The sequence below is a fragment of the Eriocheir sinensis genome, unplaced genomic scaffold, assembly GCF_024679095.1.
Source record: "Eriocheir sinensis breed Jianghai 21 unplaced genomic scaffold, ASM2467909v1 Scaffold1071, whole genome shotgun sequence".
Taxonomy (NCBI): Eukaryota; Metazoa; Arthropoda; class Malacostraca; order Decapoda; family Varunidae; genus Eriocheir; species Eriocheir sinensis.
Genome location: NW_026110376.1, coordinates 79260 through 96956, shown reverse-complemented (window position 1 = coordinate 96956; position 17697 = coordinate 79260). Strand labels below are relative to the sequence as shown.

At 52.2% G+C, this 17697-nt stretch overlaps 2 protein-coding genes across 2 annotated transcripts; one reads left to right on the top strand and one right to left on the bottom strand.

The window, feature by feature from the left end:
* Nucleotides 1–1750: 1750 nt before the first annotated feature.
* LOC126989143 (uncharacterized) lies at nt 1751–3555 on the bottom strand. Its single transcript, XM_050847709.1, has 2 exons — nt 2760–3555; nt 1751–1813 (listed from the first exon to the last, which is right to left on the bottom strand). The coding sequence occupies exons 1-2, from the start codon at nt 3387–3389 to the stop codon at nt 1751–1753; spliced, it is 693 nt and encodes a 230-aa protein (XP_050703666.1). The 5' UTR covers nt 3390–3555.
* A 1144-nt stretch (nt 3556–4699) lies between these two features.
* Nucleotides 4700–13170, top strand: LOC126989142 (uncharacterized). The gene is made up of 3 exons (XM_050847708.1): nt 4700–4829; nt 9244–10851; nt 13061–13170. Exons 1-3 carry the CDS (start codon nt 4700–4702, stop codon nt 13168–13170), a joined length of 1848 nt encoding a protein of 615 aa, XP_050703665.1.
* The last annotated feature ends 4527 nt before the right edge of the window (nt 13171–17697 follow it).

Here is a 17697-nt window from a genome sequence, read left to right as displayed (position 1 = left end):
AACACATCAACAGGATAACGGGACAAACTATGAATTTGCTGAAGAACATAAGGATGGCATTTGTGTATTTGGATGAAGAGATGATGAAGAAAATAATAGTTACAATGATAAGGCCAAGGTTGGAGTATGCAGCAGTGGTCTGGTCTCCTCACGAAAAGAAGAACATAAGAAAGCTCGAAAGAGTACAGAGAATGGCAACTAAGATGGTACCGGAACTTAGGGATCGGACTTACGAAGAGACTCAATAGCATGGGGCTCACAACCCTGGAAAGAAGAAGAGAAAGAGGAGACCTGATAGCGGTGTACAGGATGGCGAGCGGTGTGGAGAATCTGGACAGAGAGAACCTGTGTTTGTGGAGCGAGAGAGAAACGAGAGGACATGGAAAGAAGTTGAAGGCGACCACGTGTAGGCGAGATGTGAAAAAGTTTAGCTTCCCAAACAGAAGCATTGAGCTGTGGAATGGACTGGAGGAGGAGGTGGTTTGTGCAAGAAACATTCATGATTTTAATTAAGGAAAAATTGGATAAGAGCGGATACGGAAACGGGACAGCGCGAGCGTAGCTCTTTATCCGTATGTCACAACTAGGTGAATACAACTAGGTAAATACACACACACACACACACACACACAGAAGGTGAAATGGAAAGGGTGTGGGGAAGGAGGGGCGGAAGTGAGAGTCAGGTCATGTCCTGACTAAGGCCCTGACCTGACTCTCTCTCAGGACCTCACCTGACTCTCCCTCAGGACCTGACATGACTGTCCCTCCCTCCCCACACCCTTCTTGTTTTCATCCTCTTTATCTCTCCCTGTTTCCTCCACTACTTTCCCTTGTTCTCCCTTCTTACATCCTCTATCGGTATTTTTTTCATGACTCACTCTGTCACTCTCCTCCCTTTCCCCTTCCGTATTTACCTGGCTGTGATAAAAAAGAAGTGAGATACGCTCATATTGTCCTTTCTCTGAGTATTCTTCCTCCCCGCCAAACTAATTCCTGCGTGAAGTTCGTATTTACGAAGCAAATGTCGAAAGTCGAAACAAGAATTATAGTATTGTTACACCAACGGCCCGCACCCCACACCCCAAGCACGGGCAGACGGTGTAGCGGGTACTTTCCGAGCCTCGTCGGAGGAGTTAGCCACCAGCACCGTGACTGACTCCTCCCCCGCTCCTTCGAGACTGTCCGGCTGCCACACCATCAGCCAGCTGCAGGCCCTCCGTGGACTCCACCGTGCCTTCCGCTGGCATCGCGCCCGACCGGCAACACACGACCCTGGCCTCCGTCCCCGGGGCAAGGTGCAGTCGCTCCACCGCGACTACCTCTGCACAGCCAACCTCTGGGAGCAAAAACGCTTGTCCGCGCAGCCTCTCCAGCTCCCGTCCACAGTCGGCACATGCCTCGCCCTGCGTCAGGTAGTCGAGGCCCAGCATCTCGATGGGCGACGTCCACCGGCCGGCGCTCCACAGCGCTGCCCACGCCGGTACGAGCCTCCACTGGGCCCTTGGACTGCACGCAGTGCCCCGTGACGCCACACAGCCTCTGTGGCGCGTCCTGGAGTCGTGTGGTGGCCAGCATGTCAGGCCGCCCCAAGGTCCTCTCGGCGCTCCCCGCCAAGCGGCCTGGCTCGTCCACTGAGCCCCGTAGCGCTGTTGCCAACTGCAGCGCCTACTCAGCCTCGCCCCAGCCCTGGGCAGCAGCTAGCATCTCGAACTGGGCCTCCCATGCCAGCTTCCCGTCGTGCTCCGCTGGCTCAAGCCTCCCTGAGCGTCGGGAGGCTGAGGGGCCGCAGCGGGAAGAGGGCGGACCACGTGAGCTGCAAGCCGGCCAGCATGCTGGAGAGGGAGGCGGTGAGAGAGGCAACGAGGCGGAGTTAATGGGTCCGACCCCAGCACCAGCTGGACCCAAGGGAGCAGCTCCGACTGTTCCCCAGCCTCCTGCAGCCTCCACCGGCTCCGCCACGACGCCACCAGGCTTCACGTGGAGCCCAGCCAGTCCGCCACCACGGCGCCCGTCGCCAGCACACGTGACTCTTCCTGTTCCTCCGCGCAGGAGGTTGGGGAGCCAACAGAGCCGCTCCCTCGGGTCCAGCCGGCGCCGAAGTCGGACCCATTCACCCCGCCTGGTGGCCTCCATCAACCCCTCCCTCCCCTCCATGCCGGCCGGCTCGCAGGTCACGTGGTCCGCTCTCTCTCCATTGCAGCCCCTCACTTCCTGCCGTTCGGAGAGGCGGCGACGAGAGGTGGCACCGTCGTGCGCGGAGGAACAGGAAGAGTCACGTGTGCTGGCGACGGGCGCCGTGGTGGCGGACTGGCTGGGCTCCACGTGAAGCCTGGTGGCGTCGTGGCGGAGCCGGTGGAGGCTGCAGGAGGCTGGGGAACAGTCGGAGCTGCTCCCTTGGGTCCAGCTGGTGCTGGGGTCGGACCCATTAACTCCGCCTCGTTGCCTCTCTCACCGCCTCCCTCTCCAGCATGCTGGCCGGCTTGCAGCTCACGTGGTCCGCCCTCTTCCCGCTGCGGCCCCTCAGCCTCCCGACGCTCAGGGAGGCTTGAGCCAGCGGAGCACGACGGGAAGCTGGCATGGGAGGCCCAGTTCGAGATGCTAGCTGCTGCCCAGGGCTGGGGCGAGGCTGAGTAGGCGCTGCAGTTGGCAACAGCGCTACGGGGCTCAGTGGACGAGCCAGGCCGCTTGGCGGGGAGCGCCGAGAGGACCTTGGGGCGGCCTGACATGCTGGCCACCACGTGACCTGCGAGCCGGCCGGCATGGAGGGGAGGGAGGGGTTGATGGAGGCCACCAGGCGGGGTGAATGGGTCCGACTTCGGCGCCGGCTGGACCCGAGGGAGCGGCTCTGTTGGCTCCCCAACCTCCTGCGGCAGTAACTGGCTCCACCACGACGCTACCAGGCTCCAGCTGGACCGCCGCCCTGGCGCTCCCCGCCAGAACTGAGCCCCGTTCCTCCATGTACGGCCTGCCACCTCTCGCTGCTGCCTCTCCGCCACAACTTCCTCCCTCAGGCCCTGAACCTCGCCTTCCAAGGTCTGCTGCACCTCCTCCAGCCGTTCACTCCTCACGCTGTCGCAGGCCCGGTCCGTGCATGGCTGCGTTTCCACTTTCAGAGACGAGAAACTGCACAGGATAATCTCGGCAAGATGGCGGGCCTGCTCTTCTGCCCTCCGAGCTTGCTCGCATGCCCTCTCTTCTGTTCTCTGAGCCTGCTCGCGTGCTATCTCGTCTAGCCTTCTGGCCCTCTCGTCTGCCCTTTTATCCAATTCCTCCCTCATACTGGCCAGCATGGCAGCGATGAAGTCCATCTCGCTCGGTGTAAACTCTCCCGCACCAGCCTCGGCCTTGCCCGCCTCCTCGTCTTCACGGCGGCCATCCTGAGACGCCATGAAGACACGGCGAGCCTCACTGTTCACTGTTCACTAATCCTCACTCCTATGACTAGGGGTGGGCAGGTACCGGTACCAGTACCGGTACTAACGGTACCAGCTAAACGGTACGGTACCGGTACCAGATTGCTCGAATTTATTTATTGGATTTATTGATAATTCTTCATGTCCGATTTTTTTTTTTAGGTTGCTACTAAATATTGTTATTGTTATTAGACTATGATCGAGTACATCCATAATAACTATACATGCTATTTTTTTATCGAAAAAATAAATATTCACTTCATTCAGACAGAGAGAGAGAGAGAGAGAGAGAGAGAGAGAGAGAGAGAGAGAGAGAGAGAGAGAAAGCAGGACAAAATGGTGGGAGCCTGGGGGGACGGTCAGCGAGGCAGTGACTCAGCGTCTCCATACATGGCCCATACCGCGTGATGCCACATGGAGGCGGGCGGGTGAGCGCCGAGCGTCACTAAGATCCAGACGGTACCGGTACTAGCGGCAATGCGCAGTGCCGAGTGATCATGACGCTTCCCGGCACCCAAGTGATTATGAGACTTCTCGGTACCAGGTACCGGTACCGGGTACCGCGAGGAATCGATTCCTCGCGGTACCCGGTACCGGTACCTGGTACCGCGAGGAATCGATTCCTCGCGGTACCACATACCGGTACCTGGTACCGCGAAGCCTCATGATCACTTTGGTGCCGGGAAGCGTCATGATCACTCGGCACTGCGCATTGCCGCTAGTACCGCTACCGTCTGGATCTTAGTAACGCTCGGCGCTCGCCTGCCCGCCTCCATGTGGCATCACGCGGTATGGGCCCTGTATGGAGACGCTGAGTCACTGCCTCGCTGACCGTCCCCCCAAGTTCCCACCATTTTGTCCTGCTTTCCGTTTCCATCACAGCTCCCGTTTCCATTATTTTATTATTTTATTTATTTATTGGAGTTACTGGATAATTCTTCATGTCCGATTCTTTTTCTTTTTTAGGTTGCTAATAAATATTGATATTGTTATTAGACTATGATCGAGTACATCCATAATAACTATACATGCTATTTTTTTATCGAAAAAATAAATATTCACTTCATTCAGAGAGAGAGAGAGAGAGAGAGAGAGAGAGAGAGAGAGAGAGAGAGATTTCTTTACAGGAAATTTATTTGGGAATTTCATCAGAAATCATTGAGATGAAAAAAATACTCCTTCGGGTACGGGTACCTGTACCGGTACTAACGGTACCTGAGTTTTCGGTACCGGTACTACCGGTACTCAAATTAACGGTACTTGCCCATCCCTACCTGTGACACCAAATGTTACACCACCGGCCCGCACACCACACCCCAAGCACGGGCAGACGGTGTGCCTCAACCCCAGACCACCGCACGCGGGTCGTGAACACTCCAGAACAGCAAGACACACCACGAGGCCACACTCCCCAAGGCCGCCAACACACCACGAGCGGACAAGGCAGGGCAAAGAGGCTCACAGTGTAGGTTTTCTACTTTACTGAACAGCTTCAACACGCACAGAACACTGGTTTACGAGGCACAGTAACTCCCAGTACTCAGAGGGGGGCAGACACAGCACAGGGCTCACAAAAGCGGGCAAGGCACACAGGGGCAGGGCACACACAAGCGGGCAGCACACGTCTCTTCTGTACCGCAGCACGGCTCTCTCTCCCTGCCAGTGTTGCCACCTCGAAAGAAAAAAATGTACCGCATGTTGCACTGAAAAAGTACCATTCGTACCACTAAATTTTAAAAATGTACCACAAAATGTACCACTTTCTATTTAATGAAAATATGATGGCTGATAAATAAATATACAGACAAATCCTTGATAATCAATGCGACAAGGGAATACATCCATTGTTTACTTCAATTTAGTTGATATTAGCGTAACCCGTTTCTGGGTCGTGATCTGGCGTGTTCCATTTTGCGGAACCGATCAGCTGACGCCGCAACCTGCACCCATTTTAGAGAATCTGGGTGACCCGGAGAGACCCCACTGGAGAACAGGGTTGGGCAGATCACTTTCGACCCAAGACCCAGACCAGGACCAAGACTATCGCCGCCGCCGCCATTTGCATGCCTTATTTCCCATATTTGGGTATTTTTTGCTACAACCACTGCATCCAGGTGGTGCCTGGTGATCCGAAATTGTAGGTACTGTATGCCAGTTTCATATTTACCCATAGATATGTGCCGAAAACCATGAATAATAAGTTAAAAGTGGTGCAGTGGGCGGGGCGTTGAAATTTTAATTTCGGGCCCAGCAAGAGGCCTGTAGTGGCTTTCAACGAGAACAGTTGGATGAATAAATGTGTGGAGAGCCATATATGTATGGCGGGGCAAGGGTTTTGTGGCCGGGCGAGTGAGGGGAGTGAAACGCGACGGCTGTGTTTTATATAGAATAGCACCCACCCGGATGTCACACTGGCCCTGTGTCCCGGGGTAATGGGCTCCCTCCCACCACAGGCTCAAGGGCCAATGCGACGGGCATGAGCACCGAGGCCACGCGCTGCTATAGCGTATGCCCTCAACTTTACCTTTACCTTACAGTAACTGACGTGTTTATTGCCGATACATGTTGATTTACTATTCATCATTATTATAACCATGGGTAGGCTACTATTTCATTTTCATCATCATTGGTAACCCCCATTTATGCATAATGTAAGGATGAATCGTTTGTTTCAGTGACTTTATTGTGTTATTTGGGTCACTGATATCACAAAAAAATACCAGTTAGGTTAGATTATCAATGAGTGAAGCAGTAACAATTCAGTATTATATTTAAATGGTAATCAATTGCTAATCTAGCAGCAGTAGATTGCTATCCATCAAGTAAGGTTCAGTTGCCTTAGATTGTAGTGCGGCAACTAGGCCTGATAAGGGAGCCTCCCATAACCCACTTGTCGAGTGGATTACCTCTTTGGCCGACTCGGTAAGGAGTGGCTCTCCCGTCACGCTGGTCGCGGGTTCAAGATAAGTACAAGATAGCTAATAATGCGGCTATAGGTCCAAATATGTTAAGTTTCCTAAATGACATTTTGTTTAAAATTATATTTCATCATATTTTTGTTGCCGAGGTATAATTTGATGGCATGAATAGCATTCCAATTGTTGTAGAAAGTATCCAATTTGGATTATCAATATACAGTCATCTATCAAAGGTGGCATACACTGGGGGGCGCGTCGCCTCACCCACCCTACAACGCCAAGTCCGAGGGTCCATCCGGACAAGTCTCCATGCAGGGCCCCCTTTCATCCTGAGTACCTCCTGGCAGGATTTATCAACTTGCTCAAGTCACAAACTCTGTAGGTGTCATTATTAGTTTCTTCTAATCTTAGAGTGAGTCAAAACTGTAAAGTTCACATGTACCCAGTTATGATAATCATTATTAATAGTTTCGGGTATTTTTTAATTTCGAGTCTCAACGTGTTCCATCAATGTCCCCAATCACAGCTGGGAACCCAGCAATGTCTTGAAATTCAGTTTCTTTCTTGATTAATCTGTGTAATAAGAAAAAAAAATTGTACCTGTTGTTAATTGTGCTCAATGTTTTTATTAGTTAAATAAATGCATTTGTACAGTTGTTTTTCTTTATTTTCTTATGCCGGAGGATAGAATTGATCTTGATTTTCATGACCCTATTTGTGCTGAGTGAATGAGGGAGTTATAGTTCAGCAGTGTTATCATTAGGTAAAGTTGGAGGCATTTGATAAGCTGTGTGTTGTCTTGATCTTGACAAGTAATGCACAGGGCACCAGTACAGGTGCATAACACGGATATTTGTGTTGGCTGCTGGGGGAACTGGGGTGCCGAGTGTGTAGGGAAGGGAAGTGAATAGGTGTACTACTAGTTAGTCTTGGTGTGTTGTGACAAATGAGTGTGTATTTGTTTTCTGAATGAGTCTATTGTACCGCAGTCTAAAGTCTGTAGGGGGAGGCTGTTCCAGTCACGTGTGGTGCGTGGAAAGTATGAGTCTGTACATGCGTCAGTGTTAGTGTGATATGTTTGGTATTTTTGGCTGAGTTTGTTACAAGTACGCTGACTGTTTGCGTCCTGTAAGTATGTGTGTGGGTCAATGTCAATGTAAGTGTATGTGATCTTGTACAGAATTTTAAGTGTGTGCTTGTCTGCACATGTGAAGAGGTTACATGTTAATCTGTTGTTTGATCTGTGTTGTGATGCCTGGTGTTCAAGTTCATTGTTTATAATGAACCGAGCCACCTTGGTGTTGATTAGTGCTAACTTATAAATGTTTGTGTGTGTGTGTAAGGATCCCACACTGTGGAGCAGCATGCCAGTGTTGGTCTCACAAGTGTGTTGTTCATCAGCGCTTATTTTTTCTCCGGCCCTTAAGCCTGCGTCAAGTGAGAACCTATTACTATTTGGCTGGAGTAGGTAGGAAGACACCTACCGAACGGGCGTAAGCCACTCCCGGTGAGGTATATATGGGGGGTGAGAAGGGAGCTGAAGCCCTCCAAAGATCCTTCCCATGTCCTCACTAACCGTTTCCCTATTGTCTCACCAACACCAGAGAGTAGTTCAGCATGCTCTCTTAAGACAGATCCTCTCTTTATCCACACCACACTACATTCACACAACATATACACCTTTTCCCAAAATTCAAATTTCAAAATGGCGCACCTACAAATGATGACTGGTTTTCAGTGATGGGCACCGATCACTTTTTTGCTGTTCCAATCCCCGATCATCCGATCACTTTGGGCAATTGATCCGATAAGTACTGCTGTTCCGATTAATCATTCCGATCATCCGATCATTAAAACTTATAATGATATTTATAATTTTTTTTTTAAATAATAATTAAAAAAAATATTCTAGGCGTTCTTTACATAATAATTTCAAATAAGTAATAAGTTAATTATTTGCTTATAAATATTTTTTTCCTCTTTCTTTTGGTATAAAGGACATGGTAAAGAAAAAAAAAGTTATCTTAAATTCTTATTTTAGGCATTTATTTAAGTCTACCCTCTTTATTCAGTTTATGAAAGTATGGAAAAATAATTATGTTCACTATTCTAACTATTGACGTTAATGACTTAAAAATTACGTCACCACAACAGCAGCCGCCCGGCACGGATGAGATAGACTCCGTCCCTCCGCCGTGCGCCTTTCCCTGACAAACATGGCCAGCATTAACCACGACTTATTGATTGCTGTCGCTGTACTTGCTGCTGAAGAAGGGATAACAGCTAGCTAGTTAAGGCCCTGTGCCACCAACGCCCAGTACATCTCGAATCGCGCCGAATTGGGTTACTTCGGCACGCCCACGGAAAAATCGGCACTGGTCGGCGGTCAACGAACGCACATCTTTCCACGCCGACACGCACCAGCTAGCGGCCAAAAAAGCCGCAGTCGACAATAACTTTATCCGAGAGCGGCCCGACAGAATTTTTTGATCACGAGATACCGTGCCGACACCGTATAGTGTTTTTCATTACCGTGTCTCTGCCGGGCAAGCACCGTGCACGTATCGGCTCTTGCCGGACGCGTATCGGCCTTTACCAGGTCATAATTTCTCCCCCCGGTGTTCTCACGGTGTGAGTACGGTGTCCTAGGAATGCGCACGGCAGGGTAAACCGTTGTACTGGCTGGCAGTAGCTGGCAGCTCACTGGCCCAGGCTTATATAAAACCGACCACCCTATATAGAGTGAGTCACCCTCCTCTCTGGTGTCTTGGGGAGACGGGCGGTGGTGGTATTTCTTGACCTCGAGAAAGCTTTTGAGCTCGCCTCAGCCACGCCCACCCACGCGTGGGTGGGCCATTACCTGGAGGGACGGAGAGCGGCCGTCCGATTTCAGGGCCATACGTCCGCGATAGCGACTTTTGAGAACGGCACGCCTCAGGGTGGCGTCCTGAGCCCCGTGCTGTTCAATCTGCTCGTCGAGAAGTTGGCGGCCCTTCCGACGAGCGGAACTGCAAGAGTCCTATCGTATGCGGACGATGTGGCCCTGGTGGTGTGGGGCCCCAACCAGGTGGCCTGCGCCCGCCAGCTCCTCCGCCGGCTGACTCAGACGTGCGCCGCCCTAGGGCTGGTCGTCAACAGGACTAAGACAAAGGCCATGGCCTTCCGCCACGGCCACCTTCCTGAGCCCTTCGACCTCGAGGGTACGCCCGTGCCGTGGGTGCACACTTACAAGTACCTCGGGGTCACTGTTGACTCCAGCCTGTCCTTTGGCCCGCACATCGCCCGTGTGCGGGACGAGGTACGGCGGCGCACTAATGTGATGAGGGCCCTTGCCAGAACAGCGGGTGGGTCTGGGGACAGGGTCCTGCGGACTTTCTACATCCAGGGCGTTCGGTCCTGTATTGATTACGGGACGCCGTGCCTGCTGACGGTGGGTCCGGCGGCGCTTAGGCCGCTGGAGACAGCTCAGAACGCCGCCCTCCGCGTCATCGTTGGCGCCCCCATGTGGACGAAATGCGTGTGCCTCCGGGCGGAGGCACGCGTGTGCAGCGTCGCCGCGAGAGTCACCCAACTCTCAGTGGGGCATCTGGCGGCGCTGCTCAGATGCATGGGGGCGGAGCAGCTCCGCGCCTCCGTCGGGCAGGCCCTCCTGCAGGACCCTCTCCTGTTCCGCAAGAGAACGTGGGCGACTGTGGCGGCGGCCACGATTCGCAATAGCGGACTCCCCCACGCCCTTGTGACGGCTGTGGACGCCCCCCACCCCACCTACGTTGCCCGCCCCCCGTGGGAGCCGCCTGCCTTAACAGCCACCATACGGCCGCTCGCCAAAAGGAAGGCCCTCCTCACCCCTCTGGAGTTGGCCAGGGAGGCAGACAGCAGAGAGCGGGAAGCAGCGCACCCTGGAGCCTCCGTGTACTTCACGGACGGCTCCGTCAACCACCAGACGGGGGCTGTCGGCGCTGCTTTTGTGTGCGGTGGGGTCACTGCTGTATTTCGTCTGCCAGACGGTTGTTCCTCCACCCAGGCTGAGCTGGCAGCCATTGGCGGGGCGCTGGATCATGCAGTGGAAGGGGGTCGGGGCCCTGTCTTGATCCACTGCGATTCAGTCCCTGCCATCCGCTCTCTGCTTCAGGACCCCCCGCGCGACAACGTGTCTCTCCTCACCTCCATCCTTGCGAGGCTGGCAGAGTTGAGAGGAGCGGGGCGCCCAGTAAAGGTTAACTGGTTGCCCAGCCACTCGGGCGTGGCAGGCAACGAGGCGGCGGACGGCGCTGCTGCTGAGGCAACGCTCCTGCCTGCTGTCACGCGGCCTGTTGTGGTTAGCATTGCCCAAGTGAAAAGGGACATGGCCGCACGATCTGCTACTGGGGTCGTCAGGGAGCTGGAGGAGGCCCTGGCTGCGGGCTCGCCGTCCGCGTTTTGGTACTCGGCGGCCACTAACACCGGCGCCCGCCAGCTACCGCCAAATCTGCCGAGACGGGAGACATCCAACATCCGCCGCCTCCGTCTCGGCTACAAATGTGCGTCGGTCCTTCACCCTGATGACCCTGCCCCTGTCGTGTGCCCTTACTGCGAGGAGGAGGTCCTCCAGCCGCTCCTCCACTACCTCCTCGAGTGCGGTGCGACGCGCAACCTGCTTCCCAACCGGGAGGGTCTCTCAGCGCCAGCCTTGGTGGGGGCCCTGGACGACAGGGCGCTTACTGCCCTAGTGCGGGCATATGAGCCGCCCAGGTAGGCTCTCTGTTCTGTATATATGGGCGTGTTAGAGCGTGTATGTATGTGTGGGTGTTTGTGTGTGAGTATGTGCGTGAATGAATTTTTAAGTCAGCTACAGGACGCCTGGTGCGCCTGTGCCCCAACCCACTTAGTGGGAAGGGGTGTCAACTATCTATATATGTGCGTACATTGGCGTGTGTGTGCGCGTGTGTATGTATTTATGTACATGCACACGTGCGCGCGGCGTGCCGTGTATGCACATATATAGCCCCAGCCATGACTGCGACGGGCCGTCGTAGTCGACAAAGGCCCGTTCCCCTTCTTAGGGGTTAATCTTAAAAGGAAGGAAGGATATAGAGTGAGTGGAACGCCAGCACTCCTCGGGCGAGCAGCTGGGGGGTCCTTCTGCGGCGGCGAGGTTGACCCGCCTGGTTATCCTCGCTTAGGGCCCCACCGCGGCAGTCAAGTCGACCGGTCGGCTGCTCGCCCGTGCACCGCTACGGGTGTCTACTGGGCGCCTGCCCGGGGAGCCCGTGCCTCCGTCGCTGCTCGCCGGCTGTTACCCGTGGCTGTGGCGGCGGCGGAGGCGTCCCGCAACGAGCTTGCATTGCTCGCCCACACGAACGGGCTGCTCCTGAGCGCCTGCTCGGAGGGCCCGTTCCTCCGTCGCTGCTCGCCGGCTTCTACCCGTGGCTGTGGCGGCGGCGGAGGGGTCCCCACACCCGCCGCACGCCAGCGGCAGGTTCCCCTCTGCGACGGGCCGTCCACGGACAAAGGCCCGTTCCCCCTTTTTAGGGGGTAAATCCTAGAAACGAACGAATCCACTCAGAGACACGCCAGTCCTCGTCGACAGACCGACTTGGTCGGCTAGATTTCGATCGCCGATAGAGTCGGTCTGTCGGCTCCTTGCTACGGGCCGCCTTTGGCAAAGGCCCGTGCTCCCTCTTGCAAGAGGGAGCAATCTCCCCCCCCAGGGTCACTCTCAGAGACACGCCAGTCCTCGTCGACAAACCGACTTGGTCGGCTAGATTTCGATCGCCGATAGAGTCGGTCTGTCGGCTCCCTGCAACGGGCCGCCTTTGGCAAAGGCCCGTGCTCCCTCTTGCAAGAGGGAGCAATCTTTCCCCCCCAGGGTCACCTTTTCAGAGACACGCCAGTCCTCGTCGACAGACCGACTTGGTCGACTAGATTTCGATCGCCGATAGAGTCTGTCTGTCGGCTCCCTGCTACGGGCCGCCTTTGGCAAAGGCTCGTGCTCCCTCGTGCAAGAGGGAGCAATATTTCCCCCCCAGGGTCACCGATTGGCTTCCCGGACCTGGCAGCGCGCACACCTCTACCCCACCGTCTAGCAACAGCTCTCGCGGACGAGCGATTGAGCTGCTCTGCTACTGCCAGGCTGCGAGTCACCGTTAGGGGTGGGCAGGTACCGGTACCAGTACCGGTACTAACGGTACCAGCTAAACGGTACGGTACCGGTACCAGATTGCTCGGTACCGGTACCAGTTGCTCGGATTTATTTATTGGACTTATTGATAATTCTTCATGTCCGATTTTTTTGTTAGGTTGCTAATAAATATTTTTATTGTTATTAGACTATGATCGAGTACATCCATAATAACTATACATGCTATTTTTTTATCGAAAAAATAAATATTCACTTCATTCAGAGAGAGAGAGAGAGAGAGAGAGAGAGAGAGAGAGAGAGAGAGAGAGAGAGAGTTTTCTTTACAGAAAATTTATTTGGGAATTTCATCAGAAGTCATTAAGAAAAAAAAAACCTCCTTCGGGTAAAAGTACCGGTACCGGTACTAACGGTACCTGAGTTTTCGGTACCGGTACTACCGGTACTCATATTAACGGTACTTGCCCATCCCTAGTCACCGTGTCAGTGCTCCCTGTTCACGTGTCACTCCCCGGAGTTGCCAGCCCTCACCACGCGCCTTCCACCTCGCGCGCGCCGACTCCCTGCCCAGCATTGCACACTTCACCCTGCTCCGCGCTCTGCCGTGCCAGTGTACACTGTCTACGTGTCACTGGTCACGCGTCGCCAGTTACACGCGACTGCAGCCTTCCTGCTGCTGTGTGCTTCTTCGGGCGACAGCGGCGCCTGCCGAGCCCTTTAGAGGGTGGGCTGGCTGTAGCCCTCCGCTGCCGTAGGTTAACCGGCTCTCCGTAGGCTAGCTTTTTTTTTATGTTATATAGCCCCCGGGCTGTCTTATCTTTAGGATGTCCACGGACAAGCGTGTCCGCCCCGCTAGCGACTCGGAGAGCTCCGACTCCGAGTCGCCTGCAGATAAGCAGCTACGCCTTGAGTCGGGGAGTGAGAGCGATGAGGCGGCCCTTATCCCGCTCCCCGACTCTTCTGATGAGGATTGGGTGGTAATGGGGAGGGTGCGTGACCGTAACCACCGCTCCAACCCACCTCCGCCACCTTCGCCTCCCCGCTCCCGCTCGCCACTTGACACCGCTAACTTCCCGACCCCCACCCTGACCAGCGGCTCACGCCCGACGCCGTTCCCCCGTACGATGATGATGACGATCCAGGGTTGTTCAGAGACACGCCAGTCCTCGTCGATAGACCGACTTGGTCGGCTAGATTTCGATCCCCGATAGAGTCGGTCTGTCGGCTCCCTGCTACGGGCCGCCTTTGGCAAAGGCCTATGCTCCCTCCTGCAAGAGGGAGCAATCTTCCCCCCCCCAGGGTTGTAATAATTAAAATAATTAATTAATACAAAGGCCCGCTTCCCTTAAGGGGATGAATCTTAGAACCAGGATTGTACAGAGACACGCCAGTCCTCGTCAACAGACTGACTTGGTCGGCTAGATTTCGATCGCCCATAAAGTCGGTCTGTTGGCACCCTGCTACGGGCCGCCTTTGGCAAAGGCCCGTGCACCCTCCTGTAGGAGGGGGAGCAATCTTTGAAGGCCACGGTTGCCATTTGGTATTGAAGCACTGTGATTGGTATTCGACTCAAATTTGGTAATGAAACGAATGAAATTTGGTATTGTACTATAAAAAAATAAATAAAAAATAAAGGAATACTTCCACTTATACATCCCCTTACACACACACCAAAAAAAAAAAAAAAATGTACATAGACAGTTCAAGCTCCCCATTAACCATCTATCTTTTTAATAGTATTTAAAAGTTTAATATTTTCATATCTTAGTTGGAACGTTCGGGGTGAATTTTTACCTGTGCTGCATCATTCAATTTTCACCGTCACCCTGCAAACCAGAGACAACAGGATTAGTATTAAAAGGCAACGAATAAATAATCATTAGTTACGGCCATGCAGGTAGCGACCCCCGACAACTCTTTTAATTTCCTCCCCAGGCCATCCCTACCCTATTCCTCCCCCTCTCATACCCTCCGGTTAACACGCTTTTTTGTACTAGAGTCTCGAGACGTGTATAAGTCTCGTAAAGTACAGATACGCACAACGCAGCGACACACCACCTCCCGCCTCCGGTTAGTTGCCGGCTCTTAACTGTGAAGGTATCACTGTGTCGAAGTGGAAAGGTTCCCATGAATCTGGTCGTACTTATCACACCGAGTGGAAACAATAATTAAGAAAAACATATATGTAATATTATTAGTTTGGTATTGGAAAAGTCAAACTGGTATTTAAAATTGAAGTATTTGATATCAAATCCCTGAGTAAACCTGGCAACCCTGACCTCATCTCAGCTATCATTGCTTTGGCAAGGGTGCCCGATATATAGGCGGTGCTGCTTTAGCGGGGTGTTTACCGGGGTGAACCGTGTGATGCCGAGCACTTGCCGGGCACGTATCGGGCACACACCGTCCTGCTGGTACCGTGTTTTGCCGTGCGAGGATTGACCAAGACCGTAGTGGTTTCCGCCTTTGTCGGGGGTTAGTTCTTGGGACACCGTGCTCGCATCGCCTGTCACCGAGGGAATGCTGAGCATATGTACCTTGCACCTTATATATACTGTGTAGTCGTCAGGTCGGTACTGGAACCTAGGGGTGGGCAGGTACTAGTACCAGACTGCTCGGTACCGGTACCAATACTAGCCAGTCGCTCATGATGTCCCTCATTTCTTCCTCACACGAGTGAGAGGCTGAGACTGAGTGCATGAGTGGATATCTCGGTGTTATGGATATTCTCTCTCTCTCTCTCTCTCTCTCTCTCTCTCTCTCTCTCTCTCTCTCTCTCTCCCACACACACACACACTGAATGAAGTGAATATTTACCCAACCGCCACCATGAGATTTTCCCCCTCGGAAAAAAATCCAACCTGGTAACTCTGAGCTCGTTTGGCCAGGGAAGACCACGAACCGCGTCATAGATGGTTTTATGAGCGTGATCTGAACACACGGTTCTGAAACCATACCGCGTCATAGGAAACCGCGCCTTACGAATCCGCGTCATACAATACTTTACTGTACTTCCATTTCATATTTTCATATGTAGAATATTCAACACCACCGTCCCCGTCACGAACCCAAAAGTTAACTTGGATTCATCTCTGCCTGGGCCGACGGAGCTCCACGCGCGGGCCCGGGTGGACCCCGGTTCCCACTGTCACCGCCGTCGATGACGTCACTGACGGTCGACGGATCCGTGAAAACGGAATAGTGGGAACCACGCCTTAAGCCAGTTAAATTCCGCCGCAATGTTGCCTCTCTTTCTATCTTCTATCGATATTTCCACGCTGACTGCTCTTCTGAACTTGCTAACTGCATGCCTCCCCCCCTCCCGCGGCCCCGCTGCACTCGACTTTCTACTCATGCTCATCCCTATACTGTCCAAACCCCTTATGCAAGAGTTAACCAGCATCTTCACTCTTTCATCCCTAACGCTGGTAAACTCTGGAACAATCTTCCTTCATCTGTATTTCCTCCTGCCTACGACTTGAACTCTTTCAAGAGGAGGGTATCAGGACACCTCTCCTCCCGAAGCTGACCTATCTTTCGGCCGCCTCTTTGGATTCTTTTTAGGAGCAGCGAGTAGCGGGCTTTTTTTGTTGATGTTTACTTTTTTTGTGCCCTTGGACTGTCTCCTTTGCTGTAAAAAAAAAAATATATAAATAAATAAAAAGCCGCGTCCACACTAGGCCTCACGAGGCGACTCCTGAGGCGACTCGTGTATGCCCCTGGACTCACAAAAACAATAGAATACGGACGGGCATGAGGCCGCTGCTGGCAATGGACATGTTTCCGGTTCTGGGAAGAGCCTAGAAATGCATTGTGCCACGTACCAATGATAACGTAGTGCACATATTACGTCCTATAAATCGCTAGGTGACTGGATATTGGAGAGATATCACAAATTCTTCTCATCTCACGGGGAAAAGCCACCATTAGCTCGTGACGTCATCAGGCTGAAGCGGAGTACAGCAGACGACAGTACCAGTGTTGTGTCCATTGTTTTTTTCATCAGCTATGGCCACTCCAGCTCCAAACTGCGCCCAACAGGTATGTTATAGGTGCTTACAGAACACCTTAAGAGTGTTGAAAATATGCTATATTATTAAAATGCGAGTGAAATTAACTGATTCGCCTCTGCTCTGCAGAAAATAGTTGAGTTCATGATTAAAAGTTAGTCCGAGAGGGGAGCTATAAAGAATAATCAAGGTTGAATTTATATTAGTATTATGGAAATTTATCTAGCCTAACCTAGAGAAAACAATGCCTCTGGAACGTCAGAGAGAGAGAATCAACGCCTGAAGATGAATAAAAAGAAAACGAATGCAGACCAATATTCTATAATCAGAGGACGTGACAGCAGAGAGAATAGTTGAGTTCACGATGAAAATTTAGTCCGAGGGGAAACTAAAAAAATTACTGCAGGATTCACTAGCACAGACAGAAATATCTTATGTGGAGTACTTTTGTCCGTATATATATATATATATATATATATATATATATATATATATATATATATATATATATATATATATATATATATATATATATATATATATATATATATATATACTCTTGCACATTGCCACGAATCACCAACGACTGCGGGTTACGTCTCCAGGCAATGCTAGCCACTAGAAACATACACCACAACACGAAATCTCGGAGTAACTCAAAGTTGGCGGCCTGCTGACTGCATCGTGACGTCACGACCAATCAGCACCCGTTTCCAGGTCACGTGATTTTTCCTCTACTTCAATCCATATTTTATAACACATTTACTATTTTACATGAAGAAAAAAATAGCAACATAGCTGAATTTAGGGCCTATTTTATCCATACAGACAGAATTTGAAATAAATATGTTGACCGGAAACATGTCCATTCTGGCGAGAGGTATTTTTGGGGCAGGAGGCGTGAACGTGGCAACATCAGCTGCGTGCTGCTCTCAGATCAAAGCTGAAAACGTTGAGGACAACGTTGAGTGAGCTCGGGGCAACACTCATATGATGACTGACATTCTGAAACAGCACCCCTGCATCTTGCAGGTGAAAAATAAACATTACAAGAATAACAATGACTGGCGAGGCGGTGCAAGAGTAGCCTCGTGAGGCCAAGTATGGACGCAGCTTTAGAGTCGATAGATTACGTCACTATAGTAACATATAGCCTAGTCATATTCACATACATGAATTACTCTAGTTAGAAGGTAAAGCCTTAGATTATATACAAATGCGTTTGTCCCTCACCAGGT